General features: G+C 41.4%; 1 protein-coding gene across 2 annotated transcripts in view; it reads right to left on the reverse strand.

The window, feature by feature from the left end:
* LOC309568100 (beta-2-glycoprotein 1-like) overlaps positions 1 to 20,880 on the reverse strand; it is a 136,280-nt gene that overhangs the window by 40,303 nt on the left and 75,097 nt on the right. The window contains exons 3-4 of one of the 2 annotated variants that reach the window (XM_082273695.1): positions 13,890 to 14,078; positions 1,275 to 1,377 (exon numbers count right to left, since the gene is read on the reverse strand). In XM_082273695.1, coding sequence (XP_082129821.1) covers positions 1,275 to 1,377; positions 13,890 to 14,078 — 292 coding nt within the window. The remainder of the gene's footprint in view (positions 1 to 1,274; positions 1,378 to 13,889; positions 14,079 to 20,880) is intronic. The other variant, XM_082273696.1, reaches the window with a different exon arrangement.

Here is a 20,880-nt window from a genome sequence, read left to right on the forward strand (position 1 = left end):
TCCCAATTTATTTTCTATATTAGGACTGTGGGGTTTATTATTGTGATTTCTGACACCAATGCTGGGAGTCATTATTTCGAGCAATGACACCATTGTTGGAGGTTATCACTGCAGCCACTAACTCCAGGGTTATTATTGAAACTACTGACACCATTCTTGGAGGTCATTAGTGCTAACACTGACATCAATGCAGGGAGCTATTGCATCCACGGACACCAGCGCTGAGGGTTATTATTGCGGCCACTGACATCAATGTCTGGGGGGTCTAATATTCTTGCCATTGACACCAATGATGGGGGCAATTATTATTGCCACTGACTCCAATGATGGGGACTATTATTACTGCTACTGACTCCAATGATGGGAACTATTATTATTGCCACTGACACCAATGATGGGGGCTATTATTATTACCATTGACACAACTGATTTTTTTCTTTTTTACTCTTGTTTTCTCTTCAGTGTCAATTGGAGTATATTACAAATAACGCAGCAAGTCCAACATTTATATTAGTTGAAGTGTATTATAACTTATTCATTTTGAAGAACTCAGCCTCTTTCATTCAGAGTGCCCAGGCACCCAGGGGTGCCTTCAGGTTTCTTTAGCAGGCAAAATACCTAAGTATTGCCCAAAAGTTGTATACAAGCCAGTGGGTGGATGAAGCCTGCCTTTTAGTTACCCAAAGCAATGGGTTTTCATGTGCACCGTTGTAACGATCCAGACTACAGCATCCTAACTACTGGTGACATCATCGCTTGATGAGGGGGACATCGGGCACCTGCACAGCATCCTTGTTTGTCCTTCTCCTGTCCCACCCCATCCCATCAGCACTGGGGTTACATTAGCAGAGTAAGGTAGAGAAATTGAGGGAAAAGAGAAATGTTGGAATAATAGTTAGCACCAGTGTGCAAAGGTTTATTTGCTATAAATGAATAAATCACCTCTAACATTGGGTGTTCTACATGTGTGGATGTTGCTGCGTTATGTAAAACTATTAGTTTAGTTTTTTACATTTCGAGATAGTGCAGTATTTTAAATGGTGCTTATAAAGAAAAAAGGTTGAGAAACACTGGTCTAATTTGATGTAATGCACCTTAACACACCAAAAAATTGTGATTGTGAAGTGTCAGGAGTCGCACTTGAGACCATCAATAATTTTCAAGTTGACTTCCACTGAAAAGCCGCATACACAATAGTATATACAGGGTCTACCAAAAGTATAGCCATATGTACAGACCTTTGATAATCAAACCAACTAGAAATCCAAACTTACCCTGGACTGCATATATACTGGGCTTTAATCCCTGTCACAGGATTTCCATACTTCACAAAGGAGCCGTCCTCTATTCCAGGAGGGTCACCACAAGGAGATATTGCTACATAAAAAAAAAAAAAGATTTTTTTTTTTCTTCTTGAATGTCTGAAAAAATCAACAACAACATTAATACAACAGAATGTTATATAGCAATATACTGCATAGTGATATACAGATAAACAATTGATGGTAAACAAAGCATTTCATTTTAATGAGTGTGAAAAAAAGGGAACCAATTGAACAACATTTTTATTATTATTATTATTATTATTATTATTATTAGGTTGGATTACTTTGCCTATTACTCCCTAAGTTGGAAAATTTAAACCAGTTTGCACCCTCACAGAGGGTGTCAACAGTAGTACATTACTCAACCTGTATGCTCCAGATGACCAGGTCCTTCTGTTTGTCCTCAATAAAAGGGTACAAATTCTTCCACACCTTACAGTTGTGCAATGCACAATGAGCCAGGAAAGAGTGTATTGCTTGACTGGTCAAATATAGTTTGTAATCAGAAATGTGCACACACAAACACACATAAAATACTTACACTACATACACAGTATCTCACAAAAGTGAGTACACCCCTCACATTTTTGTAAATATTTTATTATACCTTTTCATGTGACAGCACTGAAGAAATGACACTTTGCTACAATGTAAAGTAGTGAGTGTACAGCTTGTATAACAGTGTAAATTTTCAGTCCCCTCAAAATAACTCAACACACAGCCATTAACGTCTAAACCGTGGTTAACAAAAGTGAGTACACCCCTAAGTGAAAATGTCCAAATTGGGCCCAAAGTGGCAATATTTTGTGTGGCCACCATTATTTTCCAGCACTGCCTTAACCCTCTTGGGCATGGAGTTCACCAGAGCTTCACAGGTTGCCACTGGAGTCCTCTTCCACTCCTCAATGATGACATTACAAAGCTGGTGAATGTTAGAGACCTTGCACTCCTCCACCTTCCATTTGAGGATGCCCCACAGATGCTCAATAGGGTTTAGGTCTGGAGACATGCTTGGCCAGTCCATCACCTTTACCCTTAGCTTCTTTAGCAAGGCAGTTGTCATTTTGGAGGTGTATTTTGGGTGGTTATCATGTTGGAATACTGTTCTGTGGCCCAGTCTCTGAAAGGAAGGGGATCATGCTCTGCTTCAGTATGTCACAGTACATGTTGGCATTCATGGTTCTCTCAATGAACTGTAGCTCCCCAGCGTCGGCAGCACCAGAACAAGACATTCCCACCACCGTGCTTGACTGTAGGCAAGACACACTTTTCTTTGTACTCCTCACCTGGTTGCCGCCACACACGCTTGACACCATCTGAACCAAATAAGTTTATCTTGGTCTCATCAGACCACAGGACATGATTCCAGTAATCCATGTCCTTAGTCTGCTTGTCTTCGGCAAACTGTTTGCGGGCTTTCTTGTGAATCATCTTTAGAAGAGGCTTCCTTCTGAGACAACAGCCATGCAGACCAATTTGATGCAGTGTGCTGTGTATAGTCTGAGCAGTGCTCATACATCTATTTCCCTAACCTTTGGATATGACGCTGAGCATGTGCACTTAACTTCTTTGGTCGACCATGGCGAGGCCTGTTCTGAGTGGGACCTGTCCTGTTAAACTGCTGTATGGCCTTGGCCACCATGCTGCAGCTCAGTTTCAGGGTCTTGGCAATCTTCTTATAGACTAGGCCATCTTTATGTGGAGCAACAATTATTTTTTTTTCAGATCCTCAGAGAGTTCTTTGCCATGAGGTGCTATGTTGAACTTCCGGTGACCAGTATGAAAGTGTGAGAGCGATAACACCAAATTTAACACACCTGCTCCCCATTTACCCCTGAGACCTTGTAACACTGACGAGTCACATGACCCTGGGAAGCGAAAATGGCTAATTGGGTCCAATTTGGACATTTTCACTTAGGGGTATACTCACTTTTGTTGCCAGCGGTTTAGACAATAATGGCTTTGTGTTATTTTGAGTGGACAGCAAATTTACACTGTTATACAAGCTGTACACTCACTACTTAACATTGTAGAAAAGTGTCATTTCTTCAGTGTTGTCACATGAAAAGATATAATAAAATATGTACAAAAATGTGAGGGGTGTACTCACTTTTGTGAGATACTGTATATATATAAATTTTGCTATTCAAGGATAAAATTAATTTTACAATGAGAGTAAAAAGCAGCAAAATGTCAGAATTTTCCAGTACATTGAAACAAAATTCATGCTGATTATATTACCTGTGATTGTGTGAAAAGATGCATTGTTGGCTGTCACCAAGAAACATAGCTAAGAAGTTATTTAAAGCTAAAATCCAAGCTAAACAAATGTTGTTGAAATACAAGAAGAATGTCTGTTCTTACTTGAACTTTGGATTCCGTTACATATGTCTCCAAAATATTTGCAATATTCCAGCATTAAACAACAAGAGTTTTCTGTAATTAGGACTGATTATTGCTTCTCTCTCCTTGTTCAGGGTCTTGTATCTGACCCCTGTAGTTTTCTGCAGGCAGCCTTTAGTGAGAGCACATGCTGAGATCCACCACTCTACACCAATCAGCCATAACATTATGGCAATTGACAGGTAAAGGGAATATCTCATTACAATGGCATCTGAAAATTGGTGGGATATATTAGGTAGCAAGAGAACATGTTGTCCATGAAGTTGATGTGTCGAATGCAGAAAAAAATGGGCATCACTGTTGGTTGTGTATGAGGCTGTGAAGCTCATGGTAACACGTGTCCACAGCCAAAAGCTTCTACAATGGTCACATGAACACCACAACTGGACTACGGAGCAATGGAAGAAGGTGGACTGGTCTAATGAATCACATTTTCTTTTACATCATGTGGATGGTTGGGTGCGTTTGCGTCACTTACCTGGGGAAGCGATGGCACCAGAATGCAGTAAAAGAAGGCAAGTCGGCAGAGGCAGTGTGATGCTTTGGCAATAATCTGTTGTAAAACCTTGGGTCCTACCATTCATGTGGATGTTACTTTGGTGTCCATGCCTCAATGGGTCAGGGCTGTTTTAGCAAAAGGGGGCTGATCAGTGTGTTTTCTGCACAAGCTGTATAGCACAGTGATGCTTTCATTGTTGCTTTTAAAAGATAATATCTGAATTTGCAAGGGTATTTTTTGCTGGGCTGATATTCTATGTGGGTATTGAGGAATTAATTCAAGTTAAAGTTTTTTTTCTGAAGTACATTTTTGAGGGTCAATTCACACTGGAACACGTGTTGTCTTACGCAGTTCGGTTTTGACAACCCATTCATTTCAATGGGCTGCCCAACATACCCGAACACAGAAAAAGTAGTGTAAGTACTACTTTTTCAGATCACGCCACACCAAACTGCATAGTAGCGAGGTACCATGTGGTTTGGTGGACAAATACGAGCTGCATTTGCAAAGATGCATTTGGGGTACCATTAACAATCCATTGGCACTCACAAGTGTCTTACAAGGACAGTGAGTTCACGTGCAGTGTGGGAAACATGCATAGAACATGCATTTCTCACACAATTTTCTAGTTTGAGCTACCACTAAAAGTTTTAGAATTTAAGTTTAGTGACTGTCTGACAAACATTACCTGATATCAAAGACATCCTAATAAAGAAGGCTCCATATTTCTAGAAACCATAAACCCCTCTCACACCAACTTAGGACCCAATACTACAAACAAAAAACTCAAGGTATGGGTTTGTTTCATGCAAATCAAGTATTTGGGCATTGTTTTAGTTAGGGGAATGTGATGTTACCAGTGGGTGCCTGACTTCTATAATGCAAAAAAAGATTTAGTTGCAAGCTGCAGGGAACTCAATTAATTTGAACCATAGCTCTTAGGTAGAAGATTTTGAAACATCCAAGTGATGCTTGGTGTCTGCTCAGATCATCTATGCCTATGCCTATTGCTCCTGTGTGTGAAAATTATAAACCTACAGAGAACTAAATTCAAAGACACTCCCAAAAAATCAAAGTGAAAAAATGATGTAGCAGGCTAGTCCATTTTGCTGAAATTTTATTGTAGCAACTCAAAATGGTACTCAGTAGTTTGTATGGCCCCCACATGCTTGTATGCATGCCTGATAACATTGGGGCATGCTCCTAATGAGACGGCGGATGGTGTCCTAGGGTATTTCCTCCCAGATCTGGACCAGGGCATCACTGAGCTCCTGAACAGACTGAGGTGCAACCTGGTGGCATCACATGGACCGAAACATAATGTCCCAGATCTGTTCTATTACATTTAGATCAGGTGAGCGTTAGGGCCATTCAATGGTATCAATTCTTTCATTCTCCAGGAACTGGCTGCATACTCTCGCCACATAAGGCTGGGCATTGTCATGCACCAGGAGGTACTGCACCAGTGTAGAGTTTGACAATGGGTCCAAGGATTTTATCCTGATTCCTAATGGCAGTCAGGGTGCCATTGTCTAGCCAGTAGAGGTATGTGCATCCCTCCATGGATATTCCTCCCCAGACCTTCACTGACTCACCACCAAACCGGACATGCTAACAATATTACAGGCAGCATAACATTCTCAGCGGCTTCTCCAGACCCTTTCACATCTGTCACATGTGCTCAGGGTGAACCTACTCTCATCTGTGAAAAGCAGAGGACCACAGGATGCCAGTGGTGGACCTGCCAATTCAATGGCAAATGCCAATCAAGCTCCGCGGTGCCGGGCAGTGAGACCAGGGCCAACTAGAGAACATTGGGCCCTCACGCCACCCTCATGATGTCTGTTTCTGATTGTTTGGTCAGAGACATTCACACCAGTGGCCTGCTGGAGGTCATTTTGTAGGGCTGTGGCAGTACGCATCCTGTTCCTCTGTGCACAAAGGAATGGATACCAGTCCTGCTGATGGGTTAAGGGCTTTCCATGGCCCTGTCAAACTCTCCTAGAGTAACTGCCTGTCTCCTGGAATCTCCTGCATGCTCTTGAGACTGTGCTGAGAGACACAGCAAACCTTCTGGCAATGAGAGGTATTGATGAGCCATTCTGGAGGAGTTGGGCTGCCTGTGCAACCTCTATAGGGTCCAGGTATCACCTCATGCTATCAGTAGTGACACTGACCCTAGCCAAATGCAACACTAGTGAAATACAGTCAGAAAAGAAACGAGTATGGAAAAAAAATTATAGTGGCCACTACTTGTAAAACCATTCCTGTTTTGGGGGTTGTCGATTTGTTGCCCATCTAATGCACATAGTTAGTGAGGTTGAAAAAAGACATCAGTCCATCCAGTTCAACCTATGATGCGTGTGTGTGTTTGCTTTTAACCGTACATTGTATACCCCTGTATGTTGTGGTCTTTAAGGTGTCCATCTAATAGTTTTTTGAAACTATCAATGCTCCCTGCTGATATGACTGCTTGTGGAAGAGAATTCCACATCCTTACCGTTCTTACAGTGAAGAACCCCTTACGCACTTTAAGGTTAAACCGCCTTTCCTCTAGTTTTAGTGAGTGGCCACGTGTCTTATTGTATCTCCTTTCTCTGAATAGTTTGTTCCTTATGCTCGGGTCACCAGTACAGTATTTGTACATTGATATCATATCCCCCCTCAATCGTCTTTTCTCCAGAGAGAAAAGGTTCAGGGCTTGTAGTCTTTCCTCATAGCTGATGTCCTCCATTCCCCTAATTATTTTTGTTGCCCTTCTCTGGACTTTCTCCAGTTCCAGCACATCCTTCCTGAGGACCGGTGCCCAGAACTGGACAGCATACTCCAGATGTGGCCGGACCAGAGTCTTGTAGAGTGGGAGAATAATCTCTTTATTTCTGGAGTGAATCCCCTTTTTTATACATCCCAGTATTCTGTTGGCTTTGCTTGCGGCGGCTTGGCATTGCATGCCACTGCCAAGCTTGTTGTCTACCAGTACCCCCAAGTCCTTTTCCATCCCAGACTCACCCAGAGGTTCCCCCCCTAGTGAGTAGCTTGCTTTCTGGTTTCTGGCCCCCAAGTGCATTACTTTACATTTATCAACATTAAACCTCATCTGCCATGTAGTTGCCCACCCCGTTATTTTGTTCAGGTCTGCTTGCAAGGTTTCCACATCCTGCATAGAAGATATTGGCATGCCTAGTTTAGTATCATCTGCAAATACTGAGATTGTGCTAGATATCCCCTCCTCTAGATCATTTATGAACAAATTAAACAGGATTGGTCCCAGGACAGAACCCTGGGGGACCCCACTTTCCACACCCGCCCAATCCAAGTACTCCCCATTAATCACCACCCTCTGTACTCTCCCCTGGAGCCAGTTCTCTATCCAGGTACTCACCTTCTGATCCATACCTACCTTCCTTAGTTTGTACAGTAATCGTTTGTGGGGAACGGTGTCAAAGGCCTTTGCAAAGTCCAGATACACCACATCCACAGGCTTACCTTTATCTAGGTGGCTGCTCACTTCATCGTAGAAGGTTAATAGATTGGTTTGGCACGAACGATTTTTCATGAATCCATGCTGATTACTACTTATAATACCGTTTTCATTACTAAAGTCTCGTATGTGGTCCCTTAACATCCCCTCCAAAATTTTGCAGACTACAGATGTTAGGCTGACCGGCCTATAGTTACCCGGGATATATCTCGGCCCCTTCTTAAATATTGGTACCACGTTGGCTTTTTTCCAATCAGCTGGCACCATACCCGTCTGTAAACTATCCTTAAAGATCAAGAATAATGGTCTGGCAATCACCTGGCTGAGCTCATTAAGAACCCTCGGGTGCAAGCCATCCGGTCCCGGGGATTTATTTATGTTAAGTTTCTCTAGTTTGGCTCTAAGTCTATCTTCTGTTAGCCATGGTGGCACTTCCTGAGGTGTATTATTTAGTTCGGCCTTACAAGCTGGGTTCGTGTAGCCCCCCGATTCTTTTGTGAAGACTGAAGAGAAGAAATGATTTAACACTTCCGCCTTTTCTCTGTCCTCAGTGGCCATATTTCCTTTATCATCTTTTATGGGGCCAATGTGTTCTGGCCTCGCTTTCTTACTGTTTATATACTTAAAAAACTTCTTGGGGTTCTTTTTGCTCTCCTCCGCTATATGTCTCTCGTGTTCTATTTTAGCCGCCCTGATTTCGTCTTTACATTTCTTATTACACTCTTTGTAGTGCTTAAATGCTGCCAATGACCCCTCAGTCTTGTATTTTTTGAAGGCCTTTTCCTTAGCACTAATATGCATTTTTATGTTGGAGTTTAGCCATCCAGGGTTTATTTTTGCTCTTTTAAATTTATTTCCCTTTGGAATGCACTGGTCAATCCCCCTGTTTAGTATACTCTTGAAGCACTCCCATTTTTCCTCCGTGTTCTTTGTTCCCAGGGTTCTATCCCAATTGATATTTTCTAGCAGTGAGCGCAGTTTAGGGAAATTGGCTCTTTTGAAATTCAGTGTCCTTATATTACCCCTCTGCTTCCTATTACTGTAATTAATACTGAAACTTATTGACCTATGGTCACTGTTTCCCAAGTTGTCCCGTATTTCTATATCTGTGATCAGGTCTGTATCGTTGGTAATCAGTAGGTCAAGTACCGCATTGTTTCTTGTCGGTGCATTCACCATCTGACCCATGAAATTGTCCTGCAAAACATTTAGGAACTGCCTAGCCTTGGCTGAGTGCGCGGTTCCTTCTGCCCAGTCTATATCTGGATAATTAAAGTCCCCCATTATAATGACATTTCCCATCCTTGCTGCCAATCCTATCTGTAAAAGGAGGTCCGCCTCACCCTCCTCCCTCTGGTTGGGGGGCCTATAGCATACGCCCAACAAAACCTGTTGTTTATTTTATTAACACCAAAGCAGCTTATTATCATCCCCTCTGCTACTTAACCGACATGATCAATATCCCAGGAGTTTAGTTTACTTGATGCTGTACTCTGATTAAAAAGTGTTCTTTTATTTTTTTGAGCAGTGTATATCGAATGGTAGAACCTAGCAAAGGGTATATTTGTATGCAGAAGTCCTAAACATCTTCATCATAACCACTGAAAGCTAATGTCAGGAGTGTCTAATGCTCCTACTCTTCATTTTAGCATCCTGGTTTTGGATGTATCATTCTCCTTGTCTGTCTGTCCACCTGCTCCAAGCTCTCTTTATCAGTCCTGCTGTTTAGATTCCTTCGTTCACTGCCTAAGATTGGATATCAACTACTCTCTAAACTCTGCCTGCCTTTCGACTTCTGATTGACCCTGACTGTTCTGAACCTTGCCTGCCTTGTACCTGGACTTTCATTGAAACACTCTGCCGTTCTGCCAACCGCAAGTACGTGTTTGCTCAGTTTGTGCCTGCCCCAGCGTGGTGGCCAGGCATTATAGCAATATGTATAAATCCTGGGGGAGTACCGGTAGGCCTGCTTGCCTTTTGGGAAAGGGGGCTGCTATAGGTGAAGAACTCAGAAGCTAAGGGGTTAGCGTGACAACTAACTGGGTTTCTAGTAGGGTCTGTACTATGTGTGCTTGGCCCGCTTTATCCTAATTAAGTATGATGGAATTATATTATACACAAAACCTTACACTCTTGCTCTTAAGAATGCACCATTAAACAGTAACTTTGACAAATTATATGGAAGAACTTTGTTGGATACATGAACAGTGGAAAAAAAAATTGCCAATACATAAAGACACAATAAAGTCTATTTTGTTCCACCAATAGAAATAGAACAGTAGACAAAATCCAAAATTCCTTCCTGATTCCCCTAAAGGCAATTGTTTATTCACTGCATCAACAATCTCTGGTGTTATTACCTATAGATGTCAATATGCAGTTATATTTTTCTGCATTAAGGAATGCATCTAGCTCTTTTTAAAACAATCTCCTGAACTGGCCAAAACTAGTTCTTGAGGACCTATAAGAATTAGAAATTGTTTGCATTAAGGGAGGAGATGGCAAGAGAAAATGCATGCAGGAGAGGACAGTAGGAATACAAAGGTAAGCAAATGTATTGGAATGGAATTCTTATTTTATGCCAGCAATGTTGAAATAGAGTTCATTTCATTACAGATTGGATGGACAGTGATAACACAGTGATAGCAATAACATCTATTATGAACCACTGGTGGCATAGATGATCTCATTAGTGAGAATTTTTACTCATACAGAGGTAACTTAACACTTTTTTGTCATATGAAATAAAAAATATGTAAAACTATAATATCATAAAAGAGTAATTATCATACTTGTTACCATGTGATTATATATATCCCAGAAAGCTTGCAGGCGAGGCAGGTCTTGTTCCATTTATAGAGAATGAAGTTATTTTGTATAGTTTAATTGAAGAAAGAATCTTCCTATATAAATGTGTAGCACTACTCCCGTGGGAGTTGCTGGTTACGGATTACCCTGGGTTACCCATAGCAACAACATCACGGTTTAGCATTTTCTAAGTGCTTGGCTCAATCAAGAAACAGTCTAGGGGTTTTGTTTTTTTGTAGTTTTATTTGAGAACTTGGATAGGAGAAAGGATGAGTGGGATACTCCAACTTGAATAAACTATGCACAATTTGCTGGGACCTCTAGAGATAACTGAGTGTGGCAAGGCCGCTGCTTCACCTTGTCAATAGCAGTGAACAAGAATTAATGGACTTGTATTTGTAGCACCCTCCCAGGTAGGTGCTAGGCAAAGCATATGTGTGACCCTGTTGTGCTTATCAGGAGGGTCTGGTCTGTCAGTTAGTCTGTCACATGCTTCCAGGTGTGACCTGTTGAGTCTGGCGAGTCTCCCCACTGTATACAATGAGGGGCCTTGTTGGACAGTGGAGGAAACCTAGCCAATACCACACCAGGATTTATGACTGCCCCAGTGGGTGGACATTGTTGCAATGCATCCTGGGATTGGGAATAAATCTGGAGGGGGCATGTGACAGGGTGTCTTTTGGGCGGGAGCAAAGTCCCAGGAGGAGGTGGACGGCTGTCTCTCCTCCTGCTGATGTGAGGAAGGTGGTCCAGGCAGTTGGCCTAGGGACCAGGGGTTAAGCTGTGCTGCAGAAGGATCCAGTGTGCTGACCAAGTATTCAAGAATCTGCCCAGGGTTATGCCTAAGAGAGGGGACCACTCCAGAGGGGTCAAGGGGATCCAGAAGTCAGCTAACCCAGAGTGATACAGTAAAAGGAGTGCCAAGTTGTTGAGTCCTGAAGATAAGGGGGTAAAGGGGGCACCAGGCAGGGCCCTGAAGTTGCTCAGCAGTACAGTCTACTATAAAGGACAGCTACCTCAAGAAAGTAGTACCTTAGGAAGCTAAAGGGACTCTTTTACAGTTAAAGGCAAAGTAAAGTAAGCGACCTAGCCGTGACTAGCTTAAACAGCGTTAACCAGCGTCAGTCAGCGTTAACCAGCGTCAATCAGCATTTTCTATATCGTCCCAGCCTATTGTGCATAGTTCAATTTGATTTGAGTATCTCACTCATCCCTTCTCCTATCCAAGTTCCTAAAAAAAAACAAAAAACAAATAAACTGGACTGGTCCTTGTCTGAGGTAAAAACACTTGGAAACATGTCAGAATGTTCTACTGCTGCTAATGGTAACCCAGGGGAACTTGTCATCAGCAGCTCCCTTGGGGAGTAGTGCTACATATTACTCTGTGAATCGCTCTTCAGGGCCCAACTAGGCAGCCCTTTATCCTTATTCTTTAGGGTTCTACATGGCACCCCCTTTACTGTTCTTCTCTCTTGTGTGAGCTAGCTCCTTGATCCCCTGACTTCACTGGAGTGGTCCCCTTCCTGGGCCGATCCCTTGGCAAGTCCCACAGTCAGTGGCGGCTGGTGAAGTTTTAAGATGGGGGGGGCACAAGACCCCACCCTTCCATTTTGACCCCTCCCATTTCTCAGAAGCCTCACCCCTTATAGACTTCACCCATTTGTCCCCTGTATTTTGCTTACGTGAACAAATTCTCCCAATATATCACATATTAAGGGGTCCATCAGTACTAGTATATCCCATAATAGGGAGCAGGGGCCCTATTATGGGATATACTGTGAGAGACACCCTATTATGGGATATACTGACTGAGAGTGGCACAAACCCCACAGTACAGACCCCCCCCCAGCACAAACCCCTCAAGCACAAACCCCACACAAACCCCACAGTACAGGCCCCCTAGCACAAACCCCACAGTATAGGCCCCCTAGCACTAATCCCACAGTACAAACCCCCTAGCACAAACCCCACAGTACAGACCCCCTATCACAAACCCCACAGTACAGACCCCCTAGCATAAACCCCACAGTACAGACCCCCTTTCAATGCAGTGACCAGTGTACATGCCCCCTTTCAATGCAGTGACCAGTGTACATACCCCATTTCAATGCAGTGACCAGCGTACATGCCCCCTTTCAATGCAGTGGCCAGCGTACATGCCCCTTTTCAATGCAGTGACCAGTGTACATGCCCCCTTTCAATGCAGTGACCAGCGTACATGCCCCCTTTCAATGCAGTGACCAGCGTACATGCCCCCTTTCAATGCAGTGACCAGCGTACATGCCCCCTTTCAATGCAGTGGCCAGCATACATGCCCCCTTTCAATGCAGTGACCAGTGTACATGCCCCCTTTCAATGCAGTGACCAGCGTACATGCCCCCTTTCAGGCTGTGGCAGAGCTGTGGGGCCTACATTTGAGAGGGTATCGGTAACCTGAAACTTCTCCTAAGGATCTAGTGTTCATAGCAGCAGGCATCTGGAATAAGCTGAATGGGCACAGCTACTCTTGCCTCTTGAGTACTGCTTTGCCGCCAGGTCCAAATGACTGTGTACTATTGGGATTGCTGGATCTGATAGTTGCTCTCCTGGGAGGTACATACTGACTAGTCCCCTTTAGTTTAGTGGGAAGACTTTACACTAAGTTGATCTAAGTAGTTCCTCTCCTGAGAGGTACATACGTTAGTCTCCTCTAGTTTGTCCTGGGAGGACTGTCCTTTAAAGCTGGGTCAAGTAGTTCCCCTCCTGAGAAGTACTTGTCTCTTGCCTCCACTAGTCTCTCATGGGAAGATTGTACTCAGAGCTGAGCAGAAGAATTGTTCCTGAAGTTTGCAACATTGAGAAAAAAGCTACCTTACACCCCATTCAAGTTGTTTAACTATAAAACCACAAAAAGACACCCCTAGGCTGCTCTTTATGTCAGTGTGCCTGAAATTTGCTCTGTGTGTGCTGGCAGCCTTTGCACCAGTAAGGGAGAACTTTATGATCATCATCTGTGCTGGAATTGCACAGTGACTAAGCCTTTGACCATCATCAGCCAGAGGCCCTTTTTATGGGGTAACACTACATATATGTATAGTTATGGTATTTTAAAGATTACTGGTATATTGTATCTGTATTATAAAATATAACAATTATTTGCCAGGGCATTCATAGTTATAACTGTTAAATAGTGATGATTTGAGATAGATGGCGATAGATAAGCACTCTTTCTGGCAGAAGCAGGAAAACAGCTGTTCCCAGGTCTATCCTCTGGCATCCCCACTGATAATGTGTTTAAAAATGCAAAGGGAAAAACTGCAGAGTCTCCACATGAGCAGCATTTTCATGAATTACAGCACTAAAATAAAAATGAATCATGTCATGTTGCTGTTACCTTCACAGGGTGCTGTCACACTCCACTTCTTATCTCCTTGACAACGGCTATGTGCCATCTCCTGTCCATTGGCCATTTTGAATCCTGGATTACAGCTTACTGTCATATGATCACCAAAGTTTTTTGTTTTCTGATTTAGACTTGTATTAGCATTCTCGATGGTCACGGGCCAGGGGCAGCTGTTGCGAGCTTTAACATAAACACAACAATATTACTGACTTATTGTTTGTTGAAGAACCATATTCTTTATATAACTCCCCTGCCCAACCAACTTAAGTTGTAAAGTGTAGCAGATAAACTGTTGGCGCTAAATAAATCCAGTAAAATAATAATAATTATAATAAAAATACACATACTCCCTTGCCCCACTAAATTATTGTAGCAGAAGACATTAAATATTCTTATATGGTATCAAAACAGAATTCTGAGCAATAATAATCCACAATTGTGCCTGCCATGACTTCACATTTTATAAGACTTATTAATTGAAAAGTGCAAAGCATGTGTGCAAAGTGCAGAAATCAGAAGCAACCAATTAAGAATGAATCTCTTAAACAGAATGCAATAAAATGAATTTTGATTGTTGCTATGGGGTGCTACATCTGAATAGAAAAATCCCAGGTCACAACTCATTCCCTCTATATGAATAGTTCAATTCCACTCAGACATGTATGAAGAGTTGTCCAATGTTTTACAAATGCCTTTTATCCCGGTCACATTCAGCAAATTTCAGTAAATCTCAGACAGTTTTGACTAGCTTTTATTTGTATTATTTGAATGGCCAATTGGACAAAAAATCTATAATAATGTTAAATGACCTAAAGTGTTGGTGGTGGGTTAACCTGTGCAGTTTTTTTTGCAAATAAAAGATGGGTAAAAGTGTCCAATATTGCCTGAAATATGGCATGTGTGGCTATATATTTATATATATATATATACACAGTATCTCACAACAAAAGTGAGTACACCCCTCACATTTTTATAAATATTTTATTATATCTTTTCATGTGACAACACTGCACTGAAGAAATGACACTTTGCTACAATGTAAAGTAGTGAGTGTACAGCTTGTATAACAGTGTAAATTTGCTATCCCCTAAAAATAACTCAACACACAGTCATTATTGTCTAAACCGCTGGCAACAAAAGTGAGTACCCACTAAGTAAAAAAAAGTCATAATTGGGCCTTATTAGCTATTTTCCCTCCCCATGGTGACTCGTTAGTGTTACAAGTTCTCAGGTGTGAATGAGGAGCAGGTGTGTTAAATTTGGTGTTATCGATCAACTCTCTCATACTGGTAACTGGAAGTTCAACATGGCACCTCATGGCAAAGATCTCTCAGAGGATCTGAAAAAAAGAACTGTTCTACATAAAGATGGCCTAGGCCAGTGATGGTGAACCTTGGCACCCCAGATGTTTTAGAACTACACTTCCCATGATATTAATGCACTCTGCAGTGTAGTTGAGCATCATGGGAAATCCATTTCCAAAACATCTGAGGTTCCAAGGTTCACCATCACTGGCCTAGGCTATAAGAAGATTGCCAAGACCCTATAACTTAGCTGCAGCACAGTGGCCAAGACCATACAGCAGTTTAACAGGACAGGTTCTACTCAGAATAGTCCTCACTAAGGTTGACCAAAGAAGTTGAGTGCACGTACCTAGCGTCATATCCAGTGGTTGTCTTTGGGAAATAGATATATGAGTACTACCAGCATTGCTGCAGAGGTTGAAGAGGTGGGGGGATCAGCCTGTCAGTGCTAAGACCATATGCCACACACTGCATAAAATTGGTCTACATGGCTGTCGTCCCAGAAAGAAGCCCCTTCTAAAGATGATGCACAAGAAAGCCCACAAACACCTGGCTGAAGACAAGCAGACTAAGCACATGGATTACTGGAACCATGTCCTGTGGTCTGATGAAATCAAGATAAACTTATTTGGCTTAGATGGTGTCAAGCATGTATGGCGACAACCAGGTGAGAAGTACAAAGACAAGTGTGTCTTGCCTACAGTCAAGCATGGAGGTGGAAGTGTCATGGTCTGGGGCTGCATAAGTGCTGCCGACACTGGGGAGCTACAGTTCATGAAGGGAACCATGAATCCCAACATATACTGTGACATACTGAAGCAGAGCATGCCCCTCTCCCTTCAGAGACTGGGCCGCAGGGCAGTATTCCAACATGATAACGACCCCAAACACACCTCCAAGATGACCACTGGTTTGCTAAAAAGCTGAGGGTAAACATGATGGACTGGCCAAGCATGTCTCCAGACCTAAACCCTATTCAGCTTCTGTGGGGCATTTTCAAACAGAAGGTGGAGGAGCGCAAGGTCTCTAACATCCACCAGCTCCGTGATGTCATCATGGAGGAGTGGAAGAGGACTCCAGTGGCAACCTGTGAAGCTTTGCTAAACTCCATGCCCAAGAGGATTAAGGCAGTGCTGGAAAATAATGGTGGTCATACAAAATGTTGACATTTTGGGCCCAATTTGGACATTTGCAGTTAGGGTTGTACTCACTTTTGTTGCCAGCAGTTTAGACATTAATGGCTGTTTGTTGAGTTATTTTGAGGGGACAGCAAATTTACACTGTTATCCAAGCTGTACACTCACTACTTTACATTGCAGCAGAGTGTTATGTCTTCAGTGTTGTCACATGAAAAGATATAATCAAATATTTACAAAAATGTGAGGGGTGTACTCACTTTTTTGAGATACTGTGTATATATATATATATATATATATATATATATATATCGTATATATAGTGCTCAGTATAAATAAGGAAAAGCTCCTGATGATGCGTTTGACGCGAAACGGTCATAGAGCTACCACTATACGCCTAAGGTCCAGCCATCACTCCAATTTTTGAAGTGGTGGCTTTTGATGTGAGTCTTTTTTACCATTGAATTTTATCTACTTGCACTGTACTGACCTGCCAGTGTTTTTTATGTATATTTTTTGTTGTTTTTATTAAATATTTTCACCTTCATACTACACCATGAGCCTTTTCTTTTTATTTAAATTCCTTCATGTGTCATGCTGAGCAATCTAATCTGTTGGAAGAGAATTTCAGTATTGGTATCTTCAGACTTCTAGGCTTTCCAGGACTGGAAGACCTACAGATATATATCTTATTGCTGTCCTATAACTTAGACAGCACTTGACTCTGGTGATTTTGAATTTTACCTATAAGGTGAATGACACATCTGCACGTGTGATTATTACTGTTCATCACAGCACTAGAACACTTTATATCAACACTTGAATGGACTTTTTAGTTGTTTTATTGTACTAATTATCTTAACACTGGGATACTATACAGAAGTTTGCAATTTAATGTTTTTATTGAGCGCTGCAACATTTGTATTTTCAGTATAAATAAGTGCACCCAACAAATTTGTCAGAAAACTTTTACTTTCCTTTCAGAATCAACTTTTTTTAATGGGACACTATACTACAAAATACTACCAAAAATGTGGGCAATTGATTGCAACCAAGAGTTGTTAGATTGCACACACAAAAAAAGTATTTTTCCTAAAAAATCCATTCAAGACCATGTTGCACAAATTAATACACCCCTATGAAAGTGTTAGGAGCAAATCTAAATTATAGACAACAAAATCCTAATTAACAAGAATTCAACCATGGGTGAGTCTTATTATTCATTAAACAAGTGTCCAGCAAACAGATGATAATAAAAAGGGCGTTACTTAACAAAAAAAACCCTTCTCATTTCATTTTGTCAGCTATGGCACCACATGGAAGAGAAATGTCACAATGCCTGAGAAAGAAAATACTTTCTTTACACAAAGAAGGTGAAAGCTACAAGAAGATTAGCAAAGCTTTACTTATCAGTCAGAATACTGTAGCAAAAGTAATACAAAAATCTAACAATTTGCAACCAGCTCACAGAGACGTCCAGGCCGTCCATGGAAGTTAATGCTTCGACAGGAGCGTCTTCTGATGAGAAGGTCTGAAGAAAATTGCCATGCATGTTCACTGCAGTCATCTAAAGAAGTAGAAAGCCAAACTGGGATGATTGTTTCCCGTGACACAATACGGCATACACTGCAGAGGAATGGCATGCATAGGTGTCATCCACGAAGGAAGCCTCTCCTGAAGCCCATGCACAAAAAAGCCCACCAAGAATTTGCCAGGGCCCATGCTCAAAATGAAGAAGACTACTGGGACTCTGTACTCTAGAGTGATGAGACCAAGAAAAATGTTTGTGTAACTGATGGCTTCAAAACTGGATGGCATCGCAAAGGTGAGGAGTATGAAGAAAAATGCATGGTGCCTAGAGTGAAACATGATGGTGGCAGTGTCTTTCTGTGGGGCTGCATGAGTGTTGCTGGTGTCAGAGAGCTACATTTCATTGATGATATCATGAATTCACAGATGTACTGCTCTATACTGCAAGAGAAAATGCTTCCATCATTCAATGCCTTTGGTCGTCGTGCACTTTTCCAACATGACAATAATCCAAAACACATATATATAAGGCCACTGTTGCATTTCCAAAGAAGAATAGGGTGAAAGTGATTCAGTGGCCAAGTACTATATGTCTTCTGATCTGAACCAATTGAACACCTATGGAGAATTCTGAAGAGACAAGCTAAGCATCACTCTCCATCCAGCATCCAGTCTCTAAAAAAAGGTCGTTCTTAAAGAATGGAAAAGGATAGATGTTGCAATATGATGACAACTTATTCATTCCATGCCTAAAAGACTTTGTGCTGTCCTTACAAATCATGGAGATCATACAAAATACTAGATGTAGTAGTTTCTATTGTGGGGTGTATTCATTTTTGCATCAACTATTTTAGGTAAAACTGAAAATTTTGTAATCTAAGTTATATTAATAATCTTACTTTCATGTAATGAGCTAAACAAATGTTCTATAAAACTCTGTTTTGTCAACATTTTGTAAATTATTCTTATATTTTGATTAAAATCTTACTTTTTAAAAGGGGTGTACTAATTTATTCTGAGCAATATATATATATATATATATATATATATATATATATATATATATATATTGTACCATGTTAGGCATTGATTAAGGCAGGAAGTTTGGAGTAGGGATGATCGAACGGTTTGGGTCCACCATCGGTTCGGCCCGAACATTGGGTGTTCGAGGTTCGGCCGAATTTAGAACTTTTTGCCTAAAAAGTTCGGAATTCGGCAACCAGAACCGACCAAAATGCAATGCTTCAGGAAATGGGCTTTAAAAGCCCGTGATTGGACCAGAACCATTAGCAAAAGCCAATTGAGGGGGCAGGAGAATGCTAGGAATGTGATTGGAGTGACTAGGGGGTCCCTAGACCAATCATTAGTGAATACGCCCCCCAGTATATAAGATCGCCCCCGCCAAATTCCTAGCATTCTTGTACGGGACATGGAAGAGAGTGGAATGCTGTTCTGTTCTAATGTGTTACAAAGTGTCATTTAGCTATTTTTAGTGTGAGGAAAGGGATATCTAGTGTAGTTAGAGTGCTCCTTTACACTTAAGTTAGCTTCAAAAATTTAGTTTCTGTAGGGAAAGTGTTAAATGTAAGGGGACCGTAGTGTAGTGTAGGGTTAACTGACAGTGACTGCTATGGAAGGGTGACAAAACCCTTCCATAGCAGGGTGACCGCTATAGAGAAATGATCATTTCTCTGAGTTGCTTCGGGACAGGAATATGGCTTCTCACCAGCCAAGCATTTTTCATGCTGCCACTGCCAGTGCTTTTTTGAGGACATGTTTGATGTCAGACATGACATCTGAACATGTGTATAGGGGGTATATATACACATATATGTCTGTATATATACCCCTAGACATATATAGGTGTGATAGTAGCAGAAATATATGCTTGCGCTAATGAAATCATTTACAGTAATATATTTCTGCTACTATCACACCTATATATGGCTAGGTGTCTATATACATATAATTATGTGTGTATATATACCACTATACACAAGTTCAGATGTTTTACCTGCCTCAAAAGAACCCCAAAAAATGCCAAAAAAAACGCTAGCGTCAAAAAAAAATGCCCAGGTGTGTTTTTGCTGGCATTTTTTGGGGGTTTTTGGAGGCAGGCAAAACATCTGAACTTGTGCACAGTACCACTATACACAAGTTCAGATGTTTTTCCTGACTGCAAAGAACCCAAAAAAATGCCTGCTATTAAACCGGCAAGGTGTGAAAACCGAGAAGAGAAGCCAACCCCCTGAGCTGAAAGTGTTCTAATACAAACAATCCTTATTTTTTATGGTTCTGGACATGCTACAGAGCTGAAACTTCACATGTACACTTTTTAGACCCCCCAGATCTGAAATCAAAAAATCTCTTTTTTTTTAATTTTTTCAATAATTGGCTTTTTTATCAAAAATGACAATTTTTAAGAACTTTTTTGTGTGATTTCGTATCTGGGGGGTCTAAAAGGTGTACCTGTGAAGTTTCAGCTCTGTAGCATGTCCAGAACCATAAAAAAAAGGATTGTTTGTATTAGAACACTTTCAGCTCAGGGGGTTGGCTTCTCTTCAGAAAGCAGAAAATATATTACTGTAAATGATTTCATTAGCGCAAGCATATATTTCTGCTACTATCACACCTATGTATGTCTAGGTGTGTATATAAATATATGTATGTGTGTATATACACCACTATACACAAGTTCAGATGTTTTGCCTGCCTCAAAAGAACCCCAAAAAATGCCAAAAAAATCGCTAGCGTCAAAAAAAAAAAATGCCCAGGTGTGTTTTTGCTGGCATTTTTTGGGGGTTTTTGGAGGCAGGTAAAACATCAGAACTTGTGCACAGTACCACTATACACAAGTTCAGATGTTTTTCCTGACTGCAAAGAACCCAAAAAAATGCCTGCTATTAAACCGGCAAGGTGTGAAAACTCCTGTGCTGAAAGTGTTCTAATACAAACAATCTTTTTTTTTATGGTTCTGGACATGCTACAGAGCTGAAACTTCACATGTACACT

This window comes from Pelophylax lessonae, assembly GCF_965119305.1.
Source record: "Pelophylax lessonae genome assembly, chromosome: 12".
Taxonomy (NCBI): Eukaryota; Metazoa; Chordata; class Amphibia; order Anura; family Ranidae; genus Pelophylax; species Pelophylax lessonae.